The sequence below is a fragment of the Cyclopterus lumpus genome, chromosome 8, assembly GCF_009769545.1.
Source record: "Cyclopterus lumpus isolate fCycLum1 chromosome 8, fCycLum1.pri, whole genome shotgun sequence".
Lineage (NCBI taxonomy): Eukaryota > Metazoa > Chordata > Actinopteri > Perciformes > Cyclopteridae > Cyclopterus > Cyclopterus lumpus.
In genome coordinates this window covers 11,292,017-11,317,605 of record NC_046973.1, presented here as the reverse complement: position 1 = coordinate 11,317,605, position 25,589 = coordinate 11,292,017, and the positions used below count along the sequence as shown (strand labels likewise).

At 44.2% G+C, this 25,589-nt stretch overlaps 2 protein-coding genes across 5 annotated transcripts; one reads left to right on the top strand and one right to left on the bottom strand.

Moving 5' to 3' along the window:
* Nucleotides 1-1,326: 1,326 nt before the first annotated feature.
* Nucleotides 1,327-10,748, bottom strand: engase (endo-beta-N-acetylglucosaminidase). Of its 2 annotated transcripts, XM_034538843.1 has the most exons (15): nt 10,655-10,748; nt 9,671-9,796; nt 8,044-8,123; nt 7,749-7,950; nt 6,837-6,985; nt 6,521-6,675; nt 5,192-5,340; nt 4,905-5,076; nt 4,706-4,812; nt 4,475-4,586; nt 3,312-3,499; nt 3,087-3,229; nt 2,855-2,948; nt 2,660-2,771; nt 1,490-2,491 (listed from the first exon to the last, which is right to left on the bottom strand). In XM_034538843.1, exons 2-15 carry the CDS (start codon nt 9,766-9,768, stop codon nt 2,090-2,092), a joined length of 2,163 nt encoding a protein of 720 aa, XP_034394734.1. In that variant the 5' UTR covers nt 9,769-9,796; nt 10,655-10,748; the 3' UTR covers nt 1,490-2,089. The 2 variants fall into 2 exon arrangements, with proteins under 2 accessions (XP_034394735.1, XP_034394734.1); XM_034538844.1 differs by lacking the exons at nt 9,671-9,796; nt 10,655-10,748 and adding an exon at nt 8,289-8,855 and having other exon boundaries at nt 1,327-2,491.
* csnk1da (casein kinase 1, delta a) lies at nt 10,745-24,266 on the top strand. 3 transcript variants are annotated; one of them, XM_034538846.1, is made up of 9 exons: nt 10,745-11,238; nt 17,664-17,774; nt 19,126-19,274; nt 19,398-19,626; nt 19,728-19,898; nt 19,991-20,139; nt 20,722-20,890; nt 20,984-21,093; nt 22,788-24,266. In XM_034538846.1, exons 1-9 carry the CDS (start codon nt 11,163-11,165, stop codon nt 22,836-22,838), a joined length of 1,215 nt encoding a protein of 404 aa, XP_034394737.1. In that variant the 5' UTR covers nt 10,745-11,162; the 3' UTR covers nt 22,839-24,266. The 3 variants fall into 3 exon arrangements, with proteins under 3 accessions (XP_034394737.1, XP_034394738.1, XP_034394736.1); XM_034538847.1 differs by lacking the exon at nt 10,745-11,238 and adding an exon at nt 13,636-13,875; XM_034538845.1 differs by lacking the exon at nt 10,745-11,238 and adding an exon at nt 17,095-17,422.
* The last annotated feature ends 1,323 nt before the right edge of the window (nt 24,267-25,589 follow it).

The following is a 25,589-nucleotide window of genomic DNA, read 5'->3' as shown; positions in this document are numbered from 1 at the left end:
TGCACACGTGTTTTCTTCTGTTAAAGCGGGCATCAGTTAAAAGTCAATTTTACAAGTGTTATTACTCCTTTTACCATGATGCACCTGGTTTGTCCACTTTGAATGGACAAACCAGGTCTATGGCCCAATCCCAATCTCCACCCTCAGACTTTGAGGCGCGCTCCCGCTAAATCTGTGAGGGTTTAGGGCTGTCCCACTGTCAGATTGTGAGTGTTTGAGGCCTTTACAAAACAGTAAGCATTAAAGATGGAAGATAAAAACACATGACATCAGAGGCATGCAGATACTCACTATCTCAAACATTTCGTTTGGTTATTGAAGCTGTAGATTATTTAAAATGAACTCATCGAATGAGGAAAGAGCCTGGAAGATGTTCAAATCGGGGAGTAAAAAGTATAAAATATCCACAATTGTACCCAATATGTTTTACTTTGTCATGGTAACGGGATATGTTGCAGCAAAGTGCGGTCCCATTCCTATTTACACCATTTCAAGCACTCACAGCCTCTCTCACCGCTTAACGTCAGTGAGTCCCTGAGGGTTCAGGGTTTGAGGCCTTAGGGGGGACACTGGGACTGGGCCTATTTGTCAGGAGGGATCTGAGGATCCATGAGGGCGGGCTTTCAGGCATTGTTCTAGCAGCATTGTGACATTGTTCATCAGTTATATGATTGGACGCTGCAACTGATCACTGGAGTTTAGACTGATCACAGATATTAAACTGAAGTTATATATTTGATCTGTTTTCTGATTCACCATATGGTTGAAATATATGTTCATGTAGGTATGAACCACAAACAACTTTCTGCATTTATAAAAAATAATTGTCTTTTCTTGATCTGTTATTTCCCTCTATAACCTTTATGGATACAATTAAATCAGGAAGCAGAAACACCTTTTACATCAATTATCATTTTCATTCTGGTTTGATGACATTGAGCCTAATAAATTGAGTCCAGTGTTCAAGTACGACCTAACCCATATTTTGGGTTATTAGGAGAACAGTGATGATAATCTATCTTTATTAGTATAACTACAGTGAGAACTGTCTTTTATTAGTATAAGTACACTGATCATGTGTTAACTCAGTCAAGTCTCTCCAGCTGTTAAAGCCGACTGATCAGCGCCATCAGAAAAGGACGTTGATTCAGAAGAAAGGACGTCTAACTTCTCTTAAAACTTATGTCCTCTCTCCTCACATGGTTTCCTTGCATCTCTCCATGCATCCCTGGTGGGAGGGAATAAGATGCCACGTGCGAATACTATATGTGGGTGAAGTATGGTGATGGAGGAGGAGAAATACCCCCCCCCCCCCCCCCCCCCCAATGATCACATGCTGTCATTTATTGTATTATGATGATGTGACAGGGTCAAAGTCATCACATTTCCATTTTAAGAACTCTTTGAAGAACGTATTGTCTGATCTTGTTGATGTGGCATACATATCTCGAACATACAGTTTAAGAAAAAAAACAAATTAACATACATATGAGAAGAAAGAAAGAAATAGTATATTTTGAACAGTATTTTTGGCATTATTGTGCAATAAGTGTTACCTCGGACTCCTGATACATTCAAGATACTGGTGTCAATCTTCTCATCTGCCTTCTTGATAACTAATTCAGGGATTTTAAGATACACTTGCTAGTTTATTTTCCTGGAGCTTTGCCCAGTTGTCATGGAGATGATTCTGTTGACACGTGCACTCATAGCCCTGATTAAAATCTGCATGCTAGAGTGTACAGAATGTGGAGTTGGGATTGGTTAAAGTCCGTGAAACAGAGCAAGACAATAACTCCAGCAGATTAGCGTCACGTTCATCATATTTTTTGGTCAATAGCTCCACTTTGCCTCTTCCACTTAAATCTAAATATGTAGTGACATTCAGGTTTAAAAGTCAAGTACCAGACAGTGGGTGGGGGAGGGGTTGTTCCATAGTTGACAGCCGTCACCGGGACCATCCAAAACTGTCTTTACAATTCATGAGCCAAAAACATAGAAGTGCTTCGATTTGGGAATGTTGAATTTGACATTGGAGTTATGAATGCAGCACCATAATGTAAGCGGCCTGCTAAGCGGGTTTGTTAAGTCATTGTGTTGTATCCTCTGTGTAGCTGAGGCTTCTTCTTCCCCAGTGGCTCTCTGGGACCGGGAGGCCCTTCCTGCTCACCGGCTCCACCACCAGCTCCAGCAGGCAGGGCGCTTCCGGCACCGCCAGCTCCGTCACTCTGAAAAGTTTAGAGTACGCCCGGCCCACCAGAATCAGCTGACCCGGGGGGATCCTGGGATCGGGTCCTCTCAGCCGTCGCCAGTACACCCGGAAGTGGCGCACAAGCTCCTTCGGGTACTCCCAGCGCAGGGTGGCGTTGAAGTGCAGGCAGGGAGAGGGGGACTCTGGCGAGGTACCGGCCCCGCGCAGCCACACCACGTCGTAGACGCACAAGCCCTGAACCAGCTCAGGGGGAACCTGCAGATCGGCTACGTCCAAGAGCTTAGAGAGAGCGAGAGAGAGAAAAGGGAGGATTTCTCATCTACTTATGCATGTAGGACTTGGCGGCTGGGTGAGGCCTTTGAAGTGGAAATCCTGTATTTTACTAATGCCAGTTCCAGTGAATGAACATGGTTATGGTGTTAAAGCAGCTGGACACGTCTGGCTCACCATGATTTCGCCCACCCTGCAGCTGAACGGCGTGTCCTGAGGTGGTCCGTCCCGCTGGATGCTGACACAAACATTTCTGAGAGCACAGCCGTGAAACTCCAACTGTGCACACCTGGCGCAGTGACACAACGGAGACGCACTTAATAACCAAACCCAATAACTTAGCTGTTAACTGGGCTGTTCGGAGGGCCTTACCCGACAGTCCAGCCATCTGGACTTGGATTGCCGCACAGCTGAGAGAACTGGCTCACCAACTGGAGCCCCTCATCCACAGGAGACGTGCCGCTCGCTGCGGAAACATACAATCAATGCTCGGAAATATGGAAACCAATAAGGGGGAAATATCATCCTTTGCATTGTGAAGCATTGGGGCGGTTGGATAATCCCAAACTAGAATGATGGCATCACAGGACTGTAAGAAACTTACGTTTTACTTCCTGGACGTCCATGTGCGTGCAAAGATGGGCATCTGTCGTCTTCAGCTCCAGAGACACCTTGATCCCGGCGGATGGCTTGAAGATGAGGGTCACCAGGGTCTTGGGTGCCAGGGGTACGTGGAGGCACAAGATCCTGCAAGAGATTCAGAACAGAGCCCTGTGGATGCACTGTGAGACTTATAAAGCAAGGGTGAACGAGGAACACACGCACACACTTGGCACAAACTGGAGACGTGTGTGTGGCGGGGATGAGTCCCTCCAGCAGCAGTGAGCAGCCTCCATTCCAGGCATCCTCTGGACAGCCGCGGCCTCCAAACCAGCCTTGGCCCTCAAGCTCCGTGTGGTAGTACAAGGGCTGGATCTCCTGGGCGCTCAGGTTGAACCAGCTCCTGTTGGCCTCGCGCTGCTCATACACACACAAACATTTTTAAAAAAGCTGCATTCATGTTGCACATTTCATTGAACAGATTACGACATATCCAGCCAGCAACTTGCTTTGTGGACAAGAACGAAAATGTAAAAATCAACTTTAAAATAGATTGCAGAGATGTGAGGAAGAGTGTGATGTGATCAAGTATCTTCCTCCGTAGATTTGAAGCCAACGTGGACGAGGAGTGCTCTCAGTAAAGATGACATTTTTTTGTCAAACGCTGTATAAATAAAGTTTGCCCCGTGCCCTGATTGAAACTAGAATCACTGCCTCTCGGTTGTATTCCTCCTCCGCCAACCAGTCCAAAATGTCAAAATGTTTCGTGGGGTCACAGTGACCTTTGACCACCAAATTCCAATCAGTTTGTCCTCAAATCCCAAGAGGACATTTGTGGAAAAATAAAAGAAGTTCGCTCATGGTGTTGAAAATTGCGTTCACAAGAGTGGACGGACGACTGAATGAATGGACAACGAGACAACCTCACGTATCAGGCCAAGGTTGTCACCACGGATTGATCGTACACAAACATAACCTCTATCATTTGTACGTTATTGACTTATTGTAAGAGATATGAAAATTACCTCAATCATATTTATGTTATTGACCCACGATGGACTTAACCTCGATCATATTACATTATCAACTTATGTTGTATGACGTGGAAATTCTGTTGACCTCGATATCGCTCAAATTTGGCAAACATGATTCCGGAATAAAGATCTGGGTTTTTCTTGGGCAAATGCACTTTTTTGTTCACAGAGCCTGGTGTAATTTTTTTAATTTTGTTCACATTCCAATTCCAATGTCTGAATATTCTCACAAAGTGGCAGTGGCTTAAAATAGTCTTTAAATTATTTCTGGGACTATAGATCATCCAACAAAATGTGTTATCCTTGTACATCTGTTTAAACCCCCGCCCTGCATTTGGAGATCCACCTCTTTCAGTACCTGTCCTCTACGGTAGATAGCCTTCCCAAAGCCCTGGCAGAAGGAGGAGATGAAGGGAAGCGGTGAGATTGGCCGATGGATGTACAGGTAGTCTGACAGAAGAGCCCAGAACCTGCAAACGGGACAGGTGCTTGGTTAGATAAAATCATCTCCACTTTCTTTCTCCCGCTTTCCAACTCAAAGAGTTGAATGTGTGCATTCACGTCACTGGTAATGTGGTGTTGATCTCACTTATCCTGGTGCTTGCGGAACTCGGCCTTGTCGTTGTGGGACTCGTACACCCAACCCGGGGCAAAGATGGCCGTGGAGAAGCCGTGCTTCCGAATGATCTCCAGTGCCTGCAGACGACCGAAACAAGAAGGTGCGTACCGTCAATGACGGTGACGAGCAGCGCTTTATACACAAGCAGACGTATACCTTGTTTGTATACCTTGTTTGTTTCCAGCATTCCTCCCACCACCTTGCCTCGGGCGAATACGTCCACCCCGATGTAGACGTCAGCCTGGCGGCCTTGGACCCCGCTGTAGTCCCTCATCCACTCTAGGCTCTGCTCTGTCCAGTTGTAGTTGGTGAAGAAACCATCACAAGCGTCGAAAAACATCCTGTTGTGAAGAGATTGAGATAACGCGTTGGGCGGCTATAAGGGAACTGCACAATTGTTGTCCTCAATCTCTGGCATCTACCTTGACAGAATGGTTGTTGAGTCACTTGATCTACCTGTTGGACTGATTGAGCTCATTTTGCCAGGTCAGCTTTCCGTTCTCGATTACGCTGTCGTACCACAGCACCAGGCTGCCGGGTACCCGTTCGCGCATCTGGTCCGTCAGATAGCGCAGGAACAGAGGCGTGTTCTTCACCGCAACTTCCTGCGGGCAGAGGGCAGCACACACAGGGTCTTTACATGCTTCAGGCCAAGATGTTGAAGAGGAAGGCCACTACAAAATGTATATCATGTGCACCGTCTAAGTTAGCATGTTATATTGTTGACCTGATGATGGTGCTAGATGAAAAGTCAGAGGATCACTCCAGTCATTACAATTCATCCTCTCGAGACCATCTATGTACAAAATCGTCTGCCAAACCATCCTAAACATGTTAGGATATTTCATTGGATAAGTGACATTAAATCGACCTGTTGGTAAAGGAACATTTAAGGAATCACACAATTCTGTACCTTTCATCCTCGGGGAACCATATATATTTGTACAAAGAAGAACAAAGTCCAGGTCAATCGGGATGGGCTAGGATCTGCATTGCTTTTGTAAATTCACCTTGACCTTTGGATAAATGTTCCACCTGGAACTCTTTCAGAGGGTTCAACGCAAACTAAAGGGTTACACTTGGAAGAATCATCTGTGAAAGGTTCCACCCAAAACCCCATATTAGAGGCTCTATAGAGAACCCTTCTTTGGGGTAATGGTTCCACCCAGAAACCTCTCTTGAGGTTTAATTCAGAACCTTTCCAACTTCCAAGGGTGCCAACAAGAGCCCACCCGGTGGGTTCGACTAAGAACTCTTCTATTTTCCAAAGGTTTCATTTAGAACCTCACCCCCAAGAGGTTATATCGAGAACAATGTTTTATATTCCAAAGATTTCACATAGAACCTTTATATATTTCAAAAGTCTAGATTTCACCCAGGGTTCCTCTTAGGTCTTCAAAAAGCTGGGACTGACGATGCTCAACTCAAAACAATCATGGTTCACAATCACAGTTGTGTTGTGTGTGGGCTTGAAGGATCTTTTAACAACCATGCTTTCCAGAATCCTTGAAGAACTCTTTCTTCCAAGAGGGGGTTGAATGAAAAGGGTTCTTAATGATACCTTAAGTCTTGCAAAGACCCTGGGAAAAACCCTGAGAAACCTCAGACCTTCTGGGAAAAACACCCTGTGGAACCCTTATTTCTAACATGTTGTGTATGATAGAAAAAATGTTAATACTCCAAATCACAACAGAGTATCTCATTGTATGACTTACCTTATGGCCACACTCTGACGCTAATGTATCTAAGTATTGTGTTGATGGCCAGGATCAAAGTCGTACTCACACTGAGGGCGTTCTCTATGTTGATGAGCCAGCCCTCAAAGCCGTAACAGTGGCTGATCTGAACTAGTTTATCAGCCACCGCCCGGTACGACTCCTCCTCTTTCAAGAAGGCCTCGCACGCCGCGGCTCCGTTAGTCCACTCTGTGATGAAAGTCCCTGAAAAAGCAGGCCAATTGCGACGGGAGGACTTAACTGAAATTGTTGTGCCATCAAATTTTAAATTTCAAAACATGATACCTGATATCGAAGCTATAAAACCCAAATTAAGGATTCCTAAACCGGACCTGGTTCAGTTTATATTTGGCCTTTTGACTCACCGAGAACAACGACTCCATGTTTATGCGCTGCATTGGTCCACACGGCAGGAGGGATCGTCACCAGGTTGTGTGTGAAGTAGTTAAAAATATCAATGCACTGCCAGTGGTAGAAGGCATAAGGGGCCTCTGCATGTGTCCCCTGGGCAAACCTTGACCACAGAAAAGAGCATGACAAAGCATTATGTTAGAAGGGTCTTGATATTTTATGGAAGAATGAACAAACAAACTTCTCGACTGGTCCAGACCTGTCATATAATGCCTTCATCAGAATTAATTTAAACATGACGACTAAAAAAACACTTAAATGTTACAATGAATACTTAATTTCCCAAAAATCATCATCATCATCATCATCCTCACTTTCATGAAGTGAAAACACACTGTGAGAGGGTTACAGTTGTAAGACCAAAACCCTGGACAACTCCCAGACCGGATAACGCTGTGGTCGCAAACTGTCAATCAAGAGGTAGCCCCGACCCCTAAAGCCTATCCTGCTTTATGGTCTATTTTACCCTAAATGGACCATATTTTACTAAATTAACTTTGTGCTGTATTGAAGACTTGAAACTAGAGATTGAGACCATAAACTTGAGTTTACAATGTTTACTGAGGGAATAAATCAAGAGAAAAATAGAGTAATTTTCTTATTGACTTCTATACAACCAGAGGACTCGCCCCCTTATGGACATTAGAGAGAATGCAAGTGCACTTCTACATTGGCTTCACTTTTCAGACCTGAGGGATGCCACCCAAAAGTGTCACATCACCTACTAAGCCTAAAGGCTGTAGCACTCTCTCATCTATTGTACTACTACTACTATTCTACTACTGTCCATAAGTAATGAGCTGGACGAAGCAGAAGTCTAAGAAAACTGTATATTCTTTTATTGAGCACTAAACATGCCGCCATACCGGTCATCCAGGTAGCCTCCCATCATGTCGTGAGACACCAAGGTGCGATGGGGACTTCCGGCAAGAGGAGGCTCCCGAGGTGCCAGGGGGACTGCCGCCACATTGAAGGGGTTTGCCTTGTTTCGTTTCCATGACAACAGCTCCTCCAAAGATTGAAGGCTACAGCTGATGGGTTCGGTGGTGTCGGGGTCGTACTGTTTGGCTAAGAGGAAGAGGAAATGAAATGTTGCGTATAAAGTGTGGTTATCGCGTCATCGACTGCAGCTTTCTACTGCTGGAAGCAAAGACACCTCACCTGGTAGGCGGGAGGGTGCATACTTGATGACTTCATGGACCCCGCTTGAATCCATTGGTTGATCCAAACAAGACTCCAAACTGGTGAAAGTACAAGGTGGCGAGGTGAGACTGGTGTAATTGGTTGAACATTAAAATCACATTATAAACATAACAGGCCACGAGTGTAACTTGTTCTTCTATGACAGAGGGACACCATGTAACATTTACTTCCAAGTAGTCACTAGTCTGCAATGAGAAACTTACCCTTTAAATGTCCACTGTACTTTAATTTCAGGGCTGTGTATTGACCATGTATATAAGAGGTGGACCTGGTCTTAGTGACCCGTTGTTTTGTGGACTGATGTTTTTGAAGCCTTGAGTTCAGCAATTTCGCTTTCGCCATCTTGGATCACGGCCGTCGCCATGTTGTTTTTCTTGCAACCGATGAACAGAAGTGACGCAGAGACGCCGTATACGTCTCTAGTAGAGACCTGTCAATCACCGTAAGACCCGCCCTAAAACATACTGTGCTTTATGCTCTATTTGACTCTAGATAGACCATAATTTACTAAATGAACATCATGCTGTATTGAAGAAGACTTGAAACTAGAGATTGAGACCATAAACTCATGTTTACAATATTTACTGAGGGAATAAATAAGAAGTAGAATCATTTTATCATAGTATTCTATACAATCTGACTTCTTTTTGCAACACGAGGAGTCTCACCCTGTTGGTCAGAATCAGAATCAGCTTTACTTAATTTGACTCTGGTTACACATACGCTCTCATCGTACAACATATTTAAATTACAATTACAAGTGACAGGTTGAATATAAAGACATTAAAGACAACAATAGCAACATGTATGTACAATATAAACAACCACAACAGTGAAATGGGGATGTAGTGCAGAAAGTTGTGATTGTGCAAGTAGTGCAGATGGAGGTGATTAATTGTTCAACAGAGTGATGGCCAGAGGGAAGAAGCTGTTCCTGTGTCTGGTGGTTTTGACGTACAGTGCTCTGTAGCGCCTACCAGAGGGAAGGAGTCGGAACAGCTTGTGTCCAGGATCAGTAGAGATAAGTAAGTTTTGAAACACTTTTTCGTATTGACTTCACTCGCAGAACCGGAGGTTGCTGCCTGGTATTGGCTAGAGACGCATCAATTCAACTTTCTCAGTCCCGATAGCGATACTTGAGTTTTTGGAAATCTGCCAATCCGATTACCGATCCGATACCAGTGTTTTTAATTAATAAGCGGTATGCCTCGCTGATAAGACTGGAATCATTCTTCTATATGTAAGGCAACATCAGGCCTGACTTAAAATACATTGCTTCACTAACCTTATGAAACCAAATGTAACAAATAAATACACAGATCATCGAGTTAATTTATGACTGCCGTTTGTTATTTAAAATTATAAATTGCACTCCAGCAACTTGGTAAAATAGTGTAAACTTTTTTAAATACAGAAACAACTTGGTCAAAACTTCAAACAGGAATTACAATTCCAATATATATTGTATTGGATATATATAAACTAGAGTTGTTCCGATACTGATAACAACATCGGAAAAAAACTCCGATGGGTATTCACCAATCCAAACATAATGACGTAAAAGTATCCGAGTACAGGAAGTTACCGGCTAGAGTCCCTTGTGTCCGTCTTCCCACCGACGTTATGCTCTTCTCCGGCCTCTCCTCGCAGGGGAAGCTGGTCCACATCCACGGTCAAAGCCATTTCACTGACTATAGATCAGCTGACAGACATTTGAGGAAACAAACTGTCATGAAGGGTGGAAACAGAGAGGTGTTTCCTGCTAGCAACAACAGCGAAACCCTTCCGACCTGCAGTCCTTCAGAATAAAAGCGTAATTTCCATAAATGTAAATGACGTGGAAAAAAAAGTACGGATGATACGTTGTTACTTCATGTAAAATGCCGTATTTCAATAATGTAATTATAACTTACAAAACGTATTACGTATTGTGTTCCCCTTTAAAGACGCTTCTGGATAAAGTTGAGTGTTTTTTAATGCTATATCGCAGAAGTGCAACAACATAGAGGTGCACAGAGTTTATTTTAGAGGGATCCGTGTGGTGTGTTGTCCCTTAGAGGGTAGACTCAGGCCAGCTGGACAAAGGAACCATTATTTTGTTGTTGTGCAGGACCAGACTCTTTTACTTTGAAGAGATGAACCCCGAGCAAAAAAACAAACACGAACAACAACACCGGGCAATGAGTGAGGACGGCTAGGATTCTACCGTACAGGGGGGGCTTTACAGGGGGAGTTTGAAAGCTGAGAGCTCTCCGTAATTGTTCCATAACATCTGTCCACACTGACACCACACATTTCAGCTTTTAACTCTCTTGTTTTTTTGTAATTTAGGAGAGAGTTGTTTATGTTTACAAATATTTGTGGACCGTCTTAGACCGTAGGAATACTATGCATGATTCAAAATAATAAATAAAAATGTGACTGCATAATCGTATCAGATACATGTAATGGGTGGCATCACATTAAAAGCTGATTGTTACTTTTATCACAAGCTATTTCCGGGTTCATTATTTCCTTTAAAAAAAAGTTGTTGAATCTCACAGACTGTATATAATAGTGAAGCGGTTACCGGACTTGGTATCGATTGGCCCCTCTTTCCTTTCGACGCTCTCTGGCAGTGTCCTCCCTCAATTACCCAGCAGGGAAGTGACGTCAGACACAACCTGCAAGTATACCGACGGAGACAGTAAAAGACGGACGTAACCCAGCGTAACCTCCGCCGAAAAACATCCATCTTCATCCGCGGACAATTAACGCGTATCCGTATTTAAACAAACTGGAGCATAAAGTACAAAGTCCAACCTTCTGAACGAACCGCGTATTAGCCCGATATGAGACCGGCGTCGTGTTGATACAAGCGGCGAAAGATTGCGAGAGCCGACTTCATCCGGGAGACAACCCGCAGGAAGACACCCCACCATCGCTGCCAAGAGTTTTTTTTTTTTTTTTTTTAATGTGTCGGGTGTCTCGCCTGTTTTGCTGTTAAAACAGGCTCCAGCTGTTAAACCTGAACCATTTTGGGGGGGATATTTTGGAGCTAGCGAGCGCGCTTGCTAGCCGAACACCGACCGCTAACCATGGAGCTGAGAGTGGGGAACCGATATAGACTGGGCAGGAAAATTGGAAGTGGATCATTTGGGGACATCTACCTGGGTAAGTTCGAGTGAAATAAACCTGCCGTTCTTGTCTTTGCCCCCGTTGAACGTTTCCTCGATAACGCGAAGCTTTGACAGTTTGTCAGCTGGGTTTACCGAAAACGAGCCTCGATCAGCTGTTCGGTGTTTTGTGTTATAGCAACATTAGCCACGAAGCTAGCTAGCACTCTGTGGAGCAAAGCAGCGATACAATGTCACCGTGATAACTCGCTGCAGCAGACGATGTGCATGTTGAATTTGGTCAACTTAGTGTGTGTGTGTGTGTGTGTGTGGTGGGGGGGGGTGCTTCTTCGGCTGTCGTAACGTAACATTAATGTCCAAGTGAACAGTGTTACCGACGAGAACGGATACTGACGGCCACCCGCTGGGCGACATGAGCTAACGGCTTTTATGGATAACGTTAGCTCGTGCGTGCGTGTGCGCGTGTGGTCGCCTGTAAGCAGCAGGAGCCCGGGACCGTGGGCTGTTTAGTCACCGAGGTGGTCCACGAGACAACCCGAACCCTACTTGTGCTGAACAGTCTCCTCCAAACCCAACAGGCCGGTTCCCTATCCTCCTCTGATCCGTACCAGAGGGATTCATCAGAAGGCTAACGTTAACTTCATCGGTGCTAGTCAAACCGGATCAATTCCATGACCGATTTCCATTTTTTTTCCCAACAGCTTCATTGCACAACCAATTGCTTTTCCTGTGAAAACAACCGCTATCATCAAATGTACGATGTATTTGTGTGGTAATCCGGGTCCTTTAGGTCAGCTGTGGCGTCTTTGACATGGAGCTTGTTAATGCTTCCTGTTTAGTGCCCGAGGGGACATGTTCATACATCGAAGTGCCAGCAAGGGCTGTGACTTATTGATTGGGTATGTTTATTAAGAAGAACAATAATAGAATAGAGTTGCTTCTCATTGAAGGTAAATGTTGTAGTGGTAAACATCAGCTGTGCCGGTTAAAGATTACTCTCTACATAAGCAGAGGAGGTGGGCGACTGTGGGTCAGTGGTTAGCAGGTCCGTCTTTCAATCAGGGGATTGGTGGTTCAATCCCCTATACGATGTGTCCTTGAGCAAGATGCTTAACCCTGAATTGCTCCCTGTAGCTGTGTCTACAGTGAATGTAACATGAACATTAGGGCTGGGGGGGGAAAAATCGATACAGAATAGTATCGCAATAGTTTGCATGTATATATTGTATCGATACACTGAAGACAAGTATCTATCTTTTATTATATAAATTCTAAACTTTTTGGTCCTAGAATATTAAAATAGTTGTTCAGTCTACTAGATGCTGCTGTGTTTTCTGTTGAGGTCAGCAGAGGTTCCGGCTCAGCGTGATTGGTAGGAAGTTGGTAAAAACCAAAATGGAGACATCGGAGAAAGAAATTAGAAATGCACCGGCCGCGTTTAAATCAAATGCCTGGAATTATTTTGGATTTTTTTTTTTTTTTTTTTAACAAGGAAGGGAAGAAAGACCTTGATATGACTGTTGGTCAGTTTGCCTGCTTGACAATCCCATCTTGCTGCAATAAAAATTATTGAACAGACTATCTCTTTAGATAAAATATGTTGACGGTTTTCCTTTTGGGTACAATTTGAGGTTGAAAAAAGGTACTATATTGCAATAATCAGCATATCGCAGTATCGTGGGACCTCTCGTAAATCCCACCCCTATTAAATATATTTGCCAAAATGCTCATTAAAAAAAACACTACTAAGTAAACAGTCTCCTTTTTTGTCAGGATGGACATGGGAACAAAGCTGCTGTCAGTATTTGTGACTTGTGTATTCTCTCTTCTATTAATTGTTTCTCCATAAAATGTTGGGGAAAGTGAAAATAACCATCCAATTCCAAAGTCACATCTCCATATTGCTTGTTTTTCTAACAGTACAAAACCCAAAGATATTCAGTTCAGTGACATTTAAAAAAACGGAAAAGTTCAGTATTTTAATAAAAGCGAATGCTTACAGAGTGCTAGTTGATCCTGCTTTGTTTTTCACCATTGCTACTATTTTTTTAAAGGAGCGCACCGTTAATTTAGTTTCCATTTACTATAACTTGCACGTGTAATGTTGACAAGATGAATTTCAGAGAGGTAACGAGATGATCATTAAATATCAGCCTTTTGCAATGTTATGCCCCCCCCCCATATCATTTTAAAATGAGATTTATTTAAAACAAAATACCCAAGTAAACATATTTTATTGTTATTGGGTCAGTTGTCTGCTATTGGCTAAACCAATGCGCTGGTTAGATCCTGTTCTGACCCGTTGATTGGACTGACGGGGAGAGCTGCCAACTTGCTTGCGTATTATTCCCACTCGTGACAGATGTGACGTAACCTTGGTAACAACCCATAACAGTGCATGGTTCTATCGTGTCAAAGCGCCTGACACAGTAATGGAACTATTTAGTGCTCGTGTTAATATTTTATACGTGCACACGTACAGTGAGGCTCCCAAACAGAGCTTTAATGAAGTGTGAGCAGCTGACTGACTGGGTGGTGGACTCTGTGTGAGAGGCTGTTTGTTGCTGGAGGAGATGAGGTCAGCTGTTTGCCCGAAGCTGTGTACTCTCTGTGCTCTGACTGGGTGTGCATGTGGACCGTCAGAAGGGGTAGAATAGTTACTCGTCTGCGAAAGGTTTGTTATGACAAAATATGGAAATGTACTTGACCATCATGGTTGCAAAAAAAAGAAGTCAGATTATATAGAAGCCTATGAGGCAAGGACTCTACTTCTCTCTTGATTGATTCCCTCAGTAAACATTGTAAACGTGAGTTTATGGTCTCAATCGCTAGTTTCAAGTCTTCTTCAATACAGCATAATGTTCACTTAGTAAATTATTGTCCATTTAGAGTCCAATAGACCATAAAGCAGGGTATGCATTAGGGCGAGGCTACAAGGTGATTGACAGGTCGCAACCACAGCTTTGACCGGTAGATCACTTTTCCACTGCTCATGGTGTTCTGGTTCTGTTGTCTGATAAGGCCCCAAACTCTTGGATCCATCACTCCAACCGGACTTCCAAGATCCACGAGGTGGTAGGGCTGCAATTTGGGATTTTCTTCTATGCTTAACAATCCAACCAACCAGAGGCTTGGAAACAACAGGCCCTTTGGTCTTCACTTGCTCACACTTCCCTAAGCTTATGAAGAAAAAGTGAACGCTTAAGCTTCTTCTGGGGCATTATTATTATTATTATGTTTTGTAAATATCTCTGATTTTAATGGTTTATGAGCCGCTTGTTTTCGTGACAGTCCACACACTGCACACTACACAATCAAATGGACACATCTCCAACTTCCTGGAGGAGAAACCAAAGTCTCTGCCGGCTTCGTGTTCATCTGAATCCTTCTTAAAGCCCGCTGTAGCCATTGTGCATTTGAGTTTTTGTGTGGCGCATTACTGAAAGACTGGAGATCAGGCCGACTCAAATGTACTTTACATGTATGCTCACACCGGGCCTGTTGTTGTGCGGCGCTTTGCATGGCGAGAGTGACTTCATCCTCTGCTCGGGTCGACGGCACTCCTCCGTATCTTTACATGGACAATATTTTTTTGATCTTCTTAACAGGGGACTTTTTCAGTGAAGTCATGATTATATTAAATATTCACAAAGGAGTGACAAATATTCATGATGTATTGTCTTTCCACGGAATCCTATAAGACAAACAATTACCTTAGCCACATTGATGACACGCTAACTACATTTTTATTATTCAAAGTATTATGAATAAAAAATTATCTGTACTTTTGTCACGTATTTAGTTCACATAAGAGGAACCATGTTGTTTCATTTAGACTATTCAGTTATTGAATCACCTGTTAACATGCTATACCGTGATATGTTAGCGACATATCAATTGACCTATTTTGTGATGGACAATTTTTTGCCATATCGCCCAGCCCTATTTACAAGTTAAAATTTTCTACTGCGACTGTTTATAAAAATAAAAAAATTATAATATATAGCTCAAACGTGCGTTATTCAAATAAACACATGGCGTCAGCCTGTATCCAATGTTGTGTTTGCCATATTATGTCACTTATTGCTTGGTTATCATGCATAATAATGAAGATACAGATTTTCTTTCTTAAATCTCATCCTGAAAAAGCATTTAAGATGCAACAAGATTGCTTTAAAAAAAACAATATACAGGAAAGATTTCGTCACAAGGCATAGCTCTGCTTCAGCTTATTACCCGTTTGACGAGGACTTGAGGTGTGTGTGTGTGTGTGTGTGTGTGTGTGTGTGTAAGCAAAGCCAACAACAATCGTAGATAAGTCAAGACACGATGAGCGCTGCCGGTGACTCACTGCTTTCCTGCTCCTCTGAAAGCTCTGTGGTTTGATTGTGTACAAAGAGCGACTTCGTTTTATACAGCGCTTGTGTCGACGTCATCTCGGCCAGCTACTTCTCAGAAACTCAGTTGAGAAATCTGTTTGTTTTGTAGTCGCACGCTTCTAAGGGTTTGACGTGTGTCCCGGTACTGAACTGAAGGCTCCCACAAGTTTTGCAGCACATCGCCCTTCTTATCGCGTTTTTGCCGTGGATCTCTTCTCAGTGACTGAGTTTAATCAGCGCTCCCATGTTCATGTCTGGACCGGCCCGCCCGGACGGTTAATACGCACATCCTAGAGCCCCAGTGTGAACTGGTGTAGTGGGGGAGGATGTGTCCGGACTTGCGCTCTGGATAAAAACATGCATGTCTGCACGCACTTTTGTACCAATAACACACAAAATCCCCTCTCTGAGAAGGTCAGGAGGGGGAGAAACTGCATTCCGAGGAACATTTGTCCAGACATATCTCATTCCTGACGCAAAGAAAGCAGACCACAAACCTGAGATGCGCCGCTCACACTGTCAAGAGCCTTTGTGGACACTTTCGCTGTTGCTTAATTGGTTGGTTAATCGATTGGCCAAGTATGCATCTAGAATGACAAGTCATTGAGTGAAGCGTCTCCGTGTTGTGCTGAAACAAAAATGGGAAAACCCGACCGTGTTTACTGATCACTCTGTGTTTTGAATCTATGAGGACATGCATTCGACATGATCATCAATTTATCTCATGATTGTTACAGTTGCATTTTTTTTTTTTGCATCTATCCATTAGCTTTCTAATTTCATTTTTTTTCATTTTTGTATTATGAAAGGAATAAAACAAGTTGGAAACATTTCTATTTCCTCCACACAGCTCTCAAGCTAGCGGCTACCGGTTGTGTTTACGTCATCTCGGCCAGCTACTTCTCAGAGTTGAGAAATCAGGTTTTGTTTTTCAGAGTTGCACATCTCACATTAAAGGGTTTGACATGTGTCCCTGTCCTGAACCGAAGGCTCCCACAAGTCTTGCAAGAAATATCTAAATAGTTGGCCAATATTTGTCACCATATGAGGCTCATTGACACACTCTGACGTCATAATTATTTCACAACCTAACACTATACCCTAACCCATAGGGACAAAGTGTGTTCCTCCATACATTGCATCAGAAGGTAATGTCTCACTTCTGCAAAGAAACAAAATGTCCTCCCTGTTGCCATGAGGCGAACGGATTTGTGGTGGACTGACACATTTTTTTTTTTTTCTTCTTTTTTTTTTTTAAAAAGCTGCTACCGGGACTGATATGGATTTGGGTACCCAGCCAGAGGCTGATCAATGTCATCTAATTTATTTATATCTATCTATCTCCTCTTTGTTTTCCTGGATCATTGCGGCGCCCTCTCGCATGCTGTACAGCGCCTTCTGTCAAGCATCATTTCAGCAGCTCTTGTGTGTAAACAATACAGCATATCGGCTTTAAAGTGAGTCATGGCCGCCTTATTCTGCTCCCCCTCCCGCCCCCGGGGAGTGGCACTGCACCCCGCCCCGCCGTGATGACCTCATACGGAGAAATCAATGATGCTCCACTGTTGCTATGTGTGAAAATGGGATTATGTAACCTGGTGTTCAGTTGCTGTGTTTTTAAGTGGAAGGGACCTGGAACCTGTAACTACGTTAAGGAAGCACGCTATAGCCCCCGCTTCGTCAGACTACACAGAGCAGTGGAGAGTGGACTCTTGTCTGGTATAATTATAGCTGCGAGGAAGTCAGGCTACACATGCAAGGAGATGCGTGAAAGAAGAGCGGGGTACATGCAGGGCACGCTGCTGGTGTCTCTTCCATGTGGATTGGCTCGGCCATCTTTAGGTTTTTATGTGTTTCTATGAACTTTTAAATGGTTATACCGTCTAAATGCAATACTGATGACGCTATTTGAGACTGTCAGGCTGCAAAAATGGGAGGGTTTCTAAAGGGAGTACTGCCAAAATCAACACACTGTATGTCGTCCTTCTCTTTAATTGCCAACTACCCAAGTGTCCATGCTCTGCTGCAGATGAGATGACTGTGTACTCTGGTTAACATCCTGCATTCCATCCATACGGTCTAGGTACTGACATCTCGGTCGGAGAAGAGGTCGCCATCAAGTTGGAATGCGTGAAGACCAAGCACCCACAGCTCCACATCGAGAGCAAGATCTACAAGATGATGCAGGGTGGAGGTACGGTGTCCTCTTAACGCACCACATGCACACAGTGTCACTTTGCAATGTTTGTTTGATGCTTTATATACTATGAACTTTGTCTGTATCTTTGCACTCAGTCCCCCTTCAAAAGTATTATTTGTTTATCAATTTACCAACCCCGTGGATTTAAGGCAAAATGTTTTTCTCGCACACCTCCACGGCAAATGAAAGATTCTCAAAACAGACTTGTTTCATCAAGACATTTTTTGTTCGTGGAGGCATGAGACTAAAAGCAAAGTCTCCCTTCAATAAATCAAGGTAACATTGGGTTAGTGATAAGCAAAGTGGCATTTTAGGGGTGAAAATTCTCCTTTTAGCCACAGGTCTTATTTCTTAGCAGAGCCTAATTTCCTCCCCGTTCGTAAACTCAGTCGTGACGCCTGCATTCTCTTCTCACACTCCTCAGCAGAGGGTTTCAAGAACAAACGAAAGTCTAGATGTGATACCGATGTTACTGTACAACTTTTTTCTGCCGCCACATCAGAACGTCGGCAGTGGAAACGCTGGTTGTTTTCAGCCACTTCAGTGTTGAGGATTGTGATGTTTATTGCATCTGCGGCAATATCTGCTCCCCATCGCATCTGGAGTGGTTCTGCCTGTCGGTGACACAGTGGCCCTCAGTGCGCTGTGACCCGTGAGGCTTTTGAGAAAGGTAGCAGATTGATGACTCCAGGCCCAGAGGGTCAAAGTGCTAAGTTCCAAATTTTAAGCACATCTGTGATTTGAGGGACCTTAACGTGGCGAGAAGCAGCTAACGGTGCGAGCAACAGCGCTGACTTTACTGTCTCTTTACATAGAAAATCATTGTTTGCCATTATACAAATGCTCTGAATTTTGAATTTCTCACTTACAAATGAAGTTATCATATCAGCTTCACTGCCTGTCCGAGGTTGTTACAAATGTGCACACGCATGCATTTGTATTTTAGTTCCAGCCTGCTGGGATGTATCGGGGCACGCCAGCTGACCCAGACTGTGTGCTGTATTTGCATGCATATAAATAGCTGTGTGTGTGTGCGGGTATGTGCGCTTGGTGCTGAGCAACAGAATTGTGTTGCCTATAGAAGGGAATGCCAGATGGCCCCTTGGCAACGTCAGTGTGTGTGCGTGCGTGTGTGAGTACTTTTAAAAATTGTGATTTTTGGATTTAAACATTTAGCCTTAAACCACCAGAGTACAAGAAACTATAATTGTATTTACTTCCAATTTTGAAGATATTCAAGGTGTGTGTGGGGGGTGCTGGGTGCTATCTTTTGGTCATGCAAGAAGCCCTTACTGTACTCTCAATAAGCACTAAATGTTGTGCCTTGCTTCCTCGTCTGCTCCAGTGGGCATCCCGACAATAAAGTGGTGCGGGGCCGAGGGCGACTACAACGTGATGGTGATGGAGCTGCTGGGGCCCAGCCTGGAGGACCTGTTCAACTTCTGCTCTCGGAAGTTCAGCCTCAAGACAGTCCTGCTGCTGGCCGACCAGATGGTGAGTTCATGACGGCAGGAAACTGTCCTGATGAGTTCTCCGTGTAGCGTGTCCCAAACGCATCCCATCCATGTTTGTACGCTAACGTCCGACATCGCATCCTCTCGCGCCTCTCCCCTCTAGATCAGCCGCATCGAATACATCCACTCCAAGAACTTCATCCACCGAGACGTGAAGCCGGACAACTTCCTGATGGGGCTGGGCAAGAAGGGCAACCTGGTCTACATCATCGACTTCGGCCTGGCCAAGAAGTACCGCGACGCACGGACACATCAGCACATCCCCTATCGCGAGAACAAGAACCTGACCGGCACGGCGCGCTACGCCTCCATCAACACACATCTAGGCATCGGTAAAAGCGGCATCTGCAAAATACTTCCATGAATGGGCAGACCCACCCACCCCCCCCTCCACCCTGGCTGCCGATCTGACTTTGTCCTCTTATGTCCACAGAGCAGTCCAGACGGGACGACTTGGAGTCGCTGGGCTACGTCCTCATGTACTTCAACCTGGGCTCTCTTCCCTGGCAGGGCCTCAAAGCCGCCACCAAGAGGCAGAAGTACGAGCGCATCAGCGAGAAGAAAATGTCCACGCCCATTGAGGTCCTCTGCAAAGGCTACCCATGTATGTCTTTCTTCCGCTCTCTTAGTTCAATGAGTTGTGTGTTAATAATGGATAATGTTGATCCAAACCGAACGTTGACCCCCCCCTTACAGCGGAGTTTGCCACCTACCTGAACTTCTGCCGCTCCCTGCGCTTCGACGACAAGCCCGACTACTCATACCTCCGCCAGCTCTTCAGGAACCTCTTCCACCGACAGGGTTTCTCCTACGACTACGTCTTCGACTGGAACATGCTCAAGTTTGTGAGTATTTGGTTGCATTATTATAGAGTCCAAGTTTCTTGATATTTAGCCGTAAAGGTGCAACATGTAATACCTGGCAACCTGCGCCAAATAAGAGGGCTCAACATTTCACCTCCTATTACTGCGTCCATACAATCTAAATGTATTAATTAACAGCAGGGGAAGATGTGTAGAATTCCACTAAACTACTGAAAGTAAAACTAAAAAACAACACTGCTTTCTTCACGTGGAGCTTCATATCGCTGCCGTGGCGGCTCGGCACCGGATCCCTGGTACCGAGGTTTGGCTGAACTAACTACTAACGGAGATTCTGTCCATCTTCCAGGGCCGCCTGCTTGCTTTGTTTAAAAATCTTGTGAACTACATACAGACACTTTGGTGGTCTTATTTTAAACCTCTCCTTCGAGTAGTAAAACACTTGCACTGTGCAGAGAGGCAGACCACAGGGCAGGAAGGGATCAAGGTCTCATTCATACCAGAGATTAAGTTTGAAGTCGACTGATGCAGTACAAGAAACTAACATCTAGTATATGTACTCCCAATTTTGAAGATATTTAAGGTACCTGTGTGTCTGTGTGTCAGGGCGCCAACAGGGCCGTGGAGGACGCAGAGAGGGAGCGTCGGGAGCGGGAGGAGAGGCTGAGGCACAGCAGGAACCCCGGGGCAAGGGGCCTGGCCTCGGCCTCAGGGAGAGCCAGGGCAGTGCAGGACGTTGCGGCCCCCTCACCACTCAACCCCGCCTCGCACACAGGTCAGCACTCACACACTCACTCGTACCAGTAGGAAAGTAACTGACATAGTCCAGCTTTTTTTGACAGTGTGCCTTTTTTTCTTGTCTTTTCAGGTTTGGAGAAGGAGAGGAAGGTGAGCATGCGTCTTCATCGCGGGGCGCCTGTCAACATCTCCTCTTCAGATCTCACAGGACGCCAGGACGCGTCACGCATGTCCTCACAGGTAACAAACACAAAGACACGCCGCTTGGTTATGTAATGTACGAAAATCCACAGAGGGCCAAGTCAGGCTGTCTCAGTCATTAGATTTAGTTGACGATTCGTTGTCATTCATTATTTTTAATCCTGTGCTTTGGGTTCATGTTGTGGCGCACATAAACTCGGGTTTCAAATGACTTGTTCTAAAACTGTCTGATCGGTAGAGCTTGATGGACGCCATGACTGCAGCATAACATTCCTCAGAACTGTCCAACACGCTGCCAATCCGCTGCGATCTCACCATCTTTCTTTGGGAACACAACACTTACAGGTTATCTTTGGCCAACAGCCTTAGCTATAGTGTTTTCTCTCCTGTCGTTGGAACCGTTTGCTCAGACACTTTACTTGCCCAGCTTATGGAAACCCTTTGCAAAATGACTGGTTCCCCTCAAATAATCCAAAAACTCAATTTTGGGGAGGGACTAGTTCCGTCTAACGGAGTCACGTGATACAATTACAGGGTAAATGTAATTGAACAGCTAAAGATAATTAGTTACCAATAAAAGTTGGTGTCAATCACCTTATAGCCCCGCCCTAAAGCATACCCTGCTTTATGGTCTGTTTGACTCTAAATGGACCATAATTTACTAAATAAACATCATGCTTTATTGAAGAATACTTGAATCTAGAAATTGAGACCATAAACTCATGTTTACAATGTTTACTGAGGGAATAAATCAAGAAATGTAGAGTCATTTTCTCAGACTTCTATACAACCAGAGTCGTCGCCCCCTGGTGGTCAGTAGAGACTTTGCAGGTTTACGTCATTTTCTCATCGGTTTCACTTCTAAGAACCGGAGGTTGTTTTGGGGCTTTTATGCTTCATTGCCCAGTTTAAAACGCTTGTTATGAAATGTATTAACTTCTTGGATTTCTTTCGGAAGGGTAACTAGTAATCTGTAACTTGTTACACCTCCAAACATAACCATCCCAACACTGTAGTTGCGACAGGTCTGACGTACCGAGCTTTGTTTATCACAGTAGAGCAGGAAAGGTTTGGTTGAATACAATAACTCCTTCAGTGGTTGATGAGCATTAAAAGACCAAAGGGAGGATTTAGCATTGAAATATCACCATCTGGGCTTTGTTACCTAACGCAGACTGACACAAGAGGAACCACACATGACGAGAGAGCACACACCGTGTCCCCATGTGCAGACTTCCCTTTTTCATTTGTGCCAAATGTTCCATTTTTTTTTTCTTTTTTTTCCTTCACGTTCACTGACATGAAGCAACCAAAAGGCAACAGTAGTTCTGTAAGAGCAGAACGTACAGAGACAGATTAATGGGAAATTGGTCTCTTTAGGCTTTAGTTTAGTCCTAGTTTAAGGTCATCTCCTCCCATCCAGCTGGTTTGTGGAACTGAACAGGAGGCTTCATTAGCTGCTTTTTGTTCTTTGTAGACCTAGTGCTCCCCCAGGAGGTCAACTCGTGCAATGTTATTGTTAGATTATTACAAAAAAATGAACTTCTCTGACTGCAGGAATGTTGGAATCCTTAAAAAGATTTTTAAAAAAACATGAACTTACACAGAGTGGTTTTTTTTCTTTTCATTTATTCATGTAGGGGGATATAAGATTATGTTTTAAAAAAAAGATGTGTCCTATCTCCAATGGGGGAAAATAACTAGGACTATTCATTTCCTTGTGCCCTTTGCAGGCCCTGTCCCGGGTCACGCCCAGCGGCCTCCAGTCTGCAGCGCCGCGGTGAAACCCTCCCCATCCACCTGTGCACCACGGAGGCCTCAACAAACAAACAAACACACACACACACACGCACGCACGCACGCACGCACACACACACAGAGGACTCTTCAATGACACAGAGTACTACCAACGAATGCACCAGAGTCTGGCTGCCCTCCTGTACACCTGACGCAGTGTGAGTGAGAGATGGGTGGAGTACAGTTCGGTAGCAGCCGTGGCCTCCCTCCTCCTTACTGTTGATGAAGCCATGGATTCACTTTCCTCTGGCATCTTTTTAAAACTTTGGTTTTACTTGTTTCTCCTCTTTAGCAATTTAAAGCGTCTCTTTCTAGCGACCTGACTTCACGAGGGTTTTTTAAAAAGACAGGCGTGTTTGAAAGTAGTGTGTGGGACATTTCTGATCACAAAGACATTTGACCCGTCACGGCCGGACGGTGCCCAAACTCTGTTTTGTGTCCTGGAAGACTTTCTTTTATTTAATTTTTTTTTTATTCTTTTGGTTTCGGTGTTTGAGGTTTAAATGTAAAGTTAGGATAACCCCTTGTTTTTTAAAAATGGGACAAAGGGTCTTTTAATGTTTTATTTCCATTGTACATTTTTTCCCTCCTCAGGTGCGTTGGAACCAGGACGTTGTAGTAAATCCAAAAACACGCAGCACATTTTTCTGTCTGTCTTCAGGTCGTGACTGCTGTTGCGCTGCTTGGGAAAGCTGTGAATGGAAACGTCCGGCTCCGCACTGAGTGGGTGGAATGTTGTTAACCCGGTGCATAGTGACGTGTGTTTGTATGTATGTTCGGTTCTGTCTTTGGGAGGGGGGGAATAAAAGCTCAAATGGGTGGGGGAGGGGTGAATTAAATGTTGAGGGGTATTTTCTTCTTGAGTTTTGACTCCTTTGCCTCCTAAGCTCATTCTAGACCCCCCTCTCCCCACACAATTACACATCTCGACCTTTTTTCTACCTCGACTTCGTCAGACGCTCACTGTCTGACTTTATTGACAGACGGGGACCAGAATCTCTCTTCATACTATCCCAGAAGACTCTATGAAACCCCTAACTTGCACATGCTCTTTTCCAATGGAGTGACCTTGGCTGAGGTTTATCCTGCGCCGTTTTTTATCCTAAAATCAACAAAACTCCTCAAGAGGTGCGTCCTGGTCAGCGAAACAGACAACCTCATAATAATTTTAGTCCCAATCGGTGAACATCCCGATCCATTACAGAACCACTAGTTTAGATGACAGGATGTGTGACCCTCAAGATCTGTTTGTTCACCATACTGCTAGAATGCCCTCTGTGGAAAAGGCTATATAGTTGCATTATGGGAAATGTAGGATAGAGGGGTTTTTGGAGCTTGTATCCTCAGTTTTCCGAGTGTCTCATCGGTCCGGGTAGAAAATGGGCGGTTGTGCTTTTTAAAGGACCAGTTCACCACCCCCAATCAAAAATACATAGGTCATGTCTTTATACTATATGGCACTATCAGGTAAGAAGAAAAACATTGCTTTTATTAGTTGAGGCGGTGAACTGTCCCCTTTAACATCAGGTGGATGTGAGGGTAGTTCTAGAGAGCTATGGTGTTTAGTGTTTGTCTTAAGGGAGCCCCCAGCAGCACCGGAGCCTCATGTGGCTCTGTGTTTTTTTGTTTTTTTTTCCCGTGTCTCCTTCCGCCCAAGCGCTTTTTTGCTGACGAATCCTGCAGCTTTGAGTAGAAAGTCCTCTGTGGTAGACCGCTTGCAGAGTATCGTCGGCAGTTTTCTGTAGTTGGTGGGGGGGTGGGGCGTTGTAGTGATGTATTGTACATGTTTGTTCTGTTGTGTATAGGATGTGCTTACGCTCTGTCTACCGCGTCCACGTGAGCCACTGTACGGCTACGGATGGCGGAGGCGTATGGAGGGGATGAGACTGCTTCACTCATTTAGTTTTTGGGTTTTGTTTTTATATAGAAAAATATACCTCACCTGTGGGCTTGAAAAACAAATAACAAAAAAAGAAGTGATGGATTAACTTGTTTGTCTCACTGATGATGGCTATGATAGATGAAAGTACACTTTACAAGGGATAATAGATTTGTTCGTCTGTCGTGTCTGCTTCTCTCAGTTCTTCCTACTTCTGTCACCTCCTGTCCCAATTTTTGCTTTTAACCATGCAGGGGGTTGCGGTTCCTCATGTCCCACAATGCATCGCTCACCGTGGACTCATGGGAAATATTTTCTTTCCACTCCACACCTTAAGACTTTCGCTCCTCATTTGTAATGCCACTGTATTTGTGTATTTTAAAAGTGTAAATAAATAAGTACTTGTACATGTGTTGCTTCTTATTGAGCGTAGCTGTTTGACATCAGAAGCTAAACAATTAGATTTATTTAATTTTTTTTGGTGTGATGTGGGTGAACTGATGCTTTGAATCCTTAGAAAGCATCCTCTGGGTAATGGGAACTTCCATGGTCCCCAGTGTGTGTGTGTTTAATTTTATTTATGATGCTCATTACCTTAAATCATTTCATATACATTATTACTCCCTACACTCATATTTAATTTACCCCCCCCCCCCCCCAAAAAAAAATCCCACAAAGTAAATTATTTATTTTGACCGATTGTGTTATTTATTGTCTTCAGTGACATAATCTGACCACTGGGTGGTGGCGTGGGTTAACGTGAACACCTGCGTGCTGCACAAACGGGACAGTTACGCAACAGGCTGGAGCGTTGACGTCAGCAAACAGCATTTTCTTCCAGCACAGTAGTTTTTTTTTT

Excerpts from the sequence above, each read along its gene's own strand:
- engase (XM_034538843.1), bottom strand. The coding sequence starts at position 9,768 with ATGGCTTTGACCGTGGATGTGGACCAGCTTCCCCTGCGAGGAGAGGCC. Across the intron at positions 7,951-8,043 it reads TGCACCCTCCCGCCTACCAG|CCAAACAGTACGACCCCGAC; the intron begins GTGAGGTGTCTT and ends TCTTCCTCTTAG. Across the intron at positions 2,492-2,659 it reads GCAGGGTGGGCGAAATCATG|CTCTTGGACGTAGCCGATCT; the intron begins GTGAGCCAGACG and ends GCTCTCTCTAAG.
- csnk1da (XM_034538845.1), top strand. The coding sequence starts at position 17,110 with ATGACCTCATACGGAGAAATCAATGATGCTCCACTGTTGCTATGTGTG. Across the intron at positions 17,423-17,663 it reads ATTGGCTCGGCCATCTTTAG|GTACTGACATCTCGGTCGGA; the intron begins GTTTTTATGTGT and ends CATACGGTCTAG. Across the intron at positions 21,094-22,787 it reads CGTCACGCATGTCCTCACAG|GCCCTGTCCCGGGTCACGCC; the intron begins GTAACAAACACA and ends TGCCCTTTGCAG.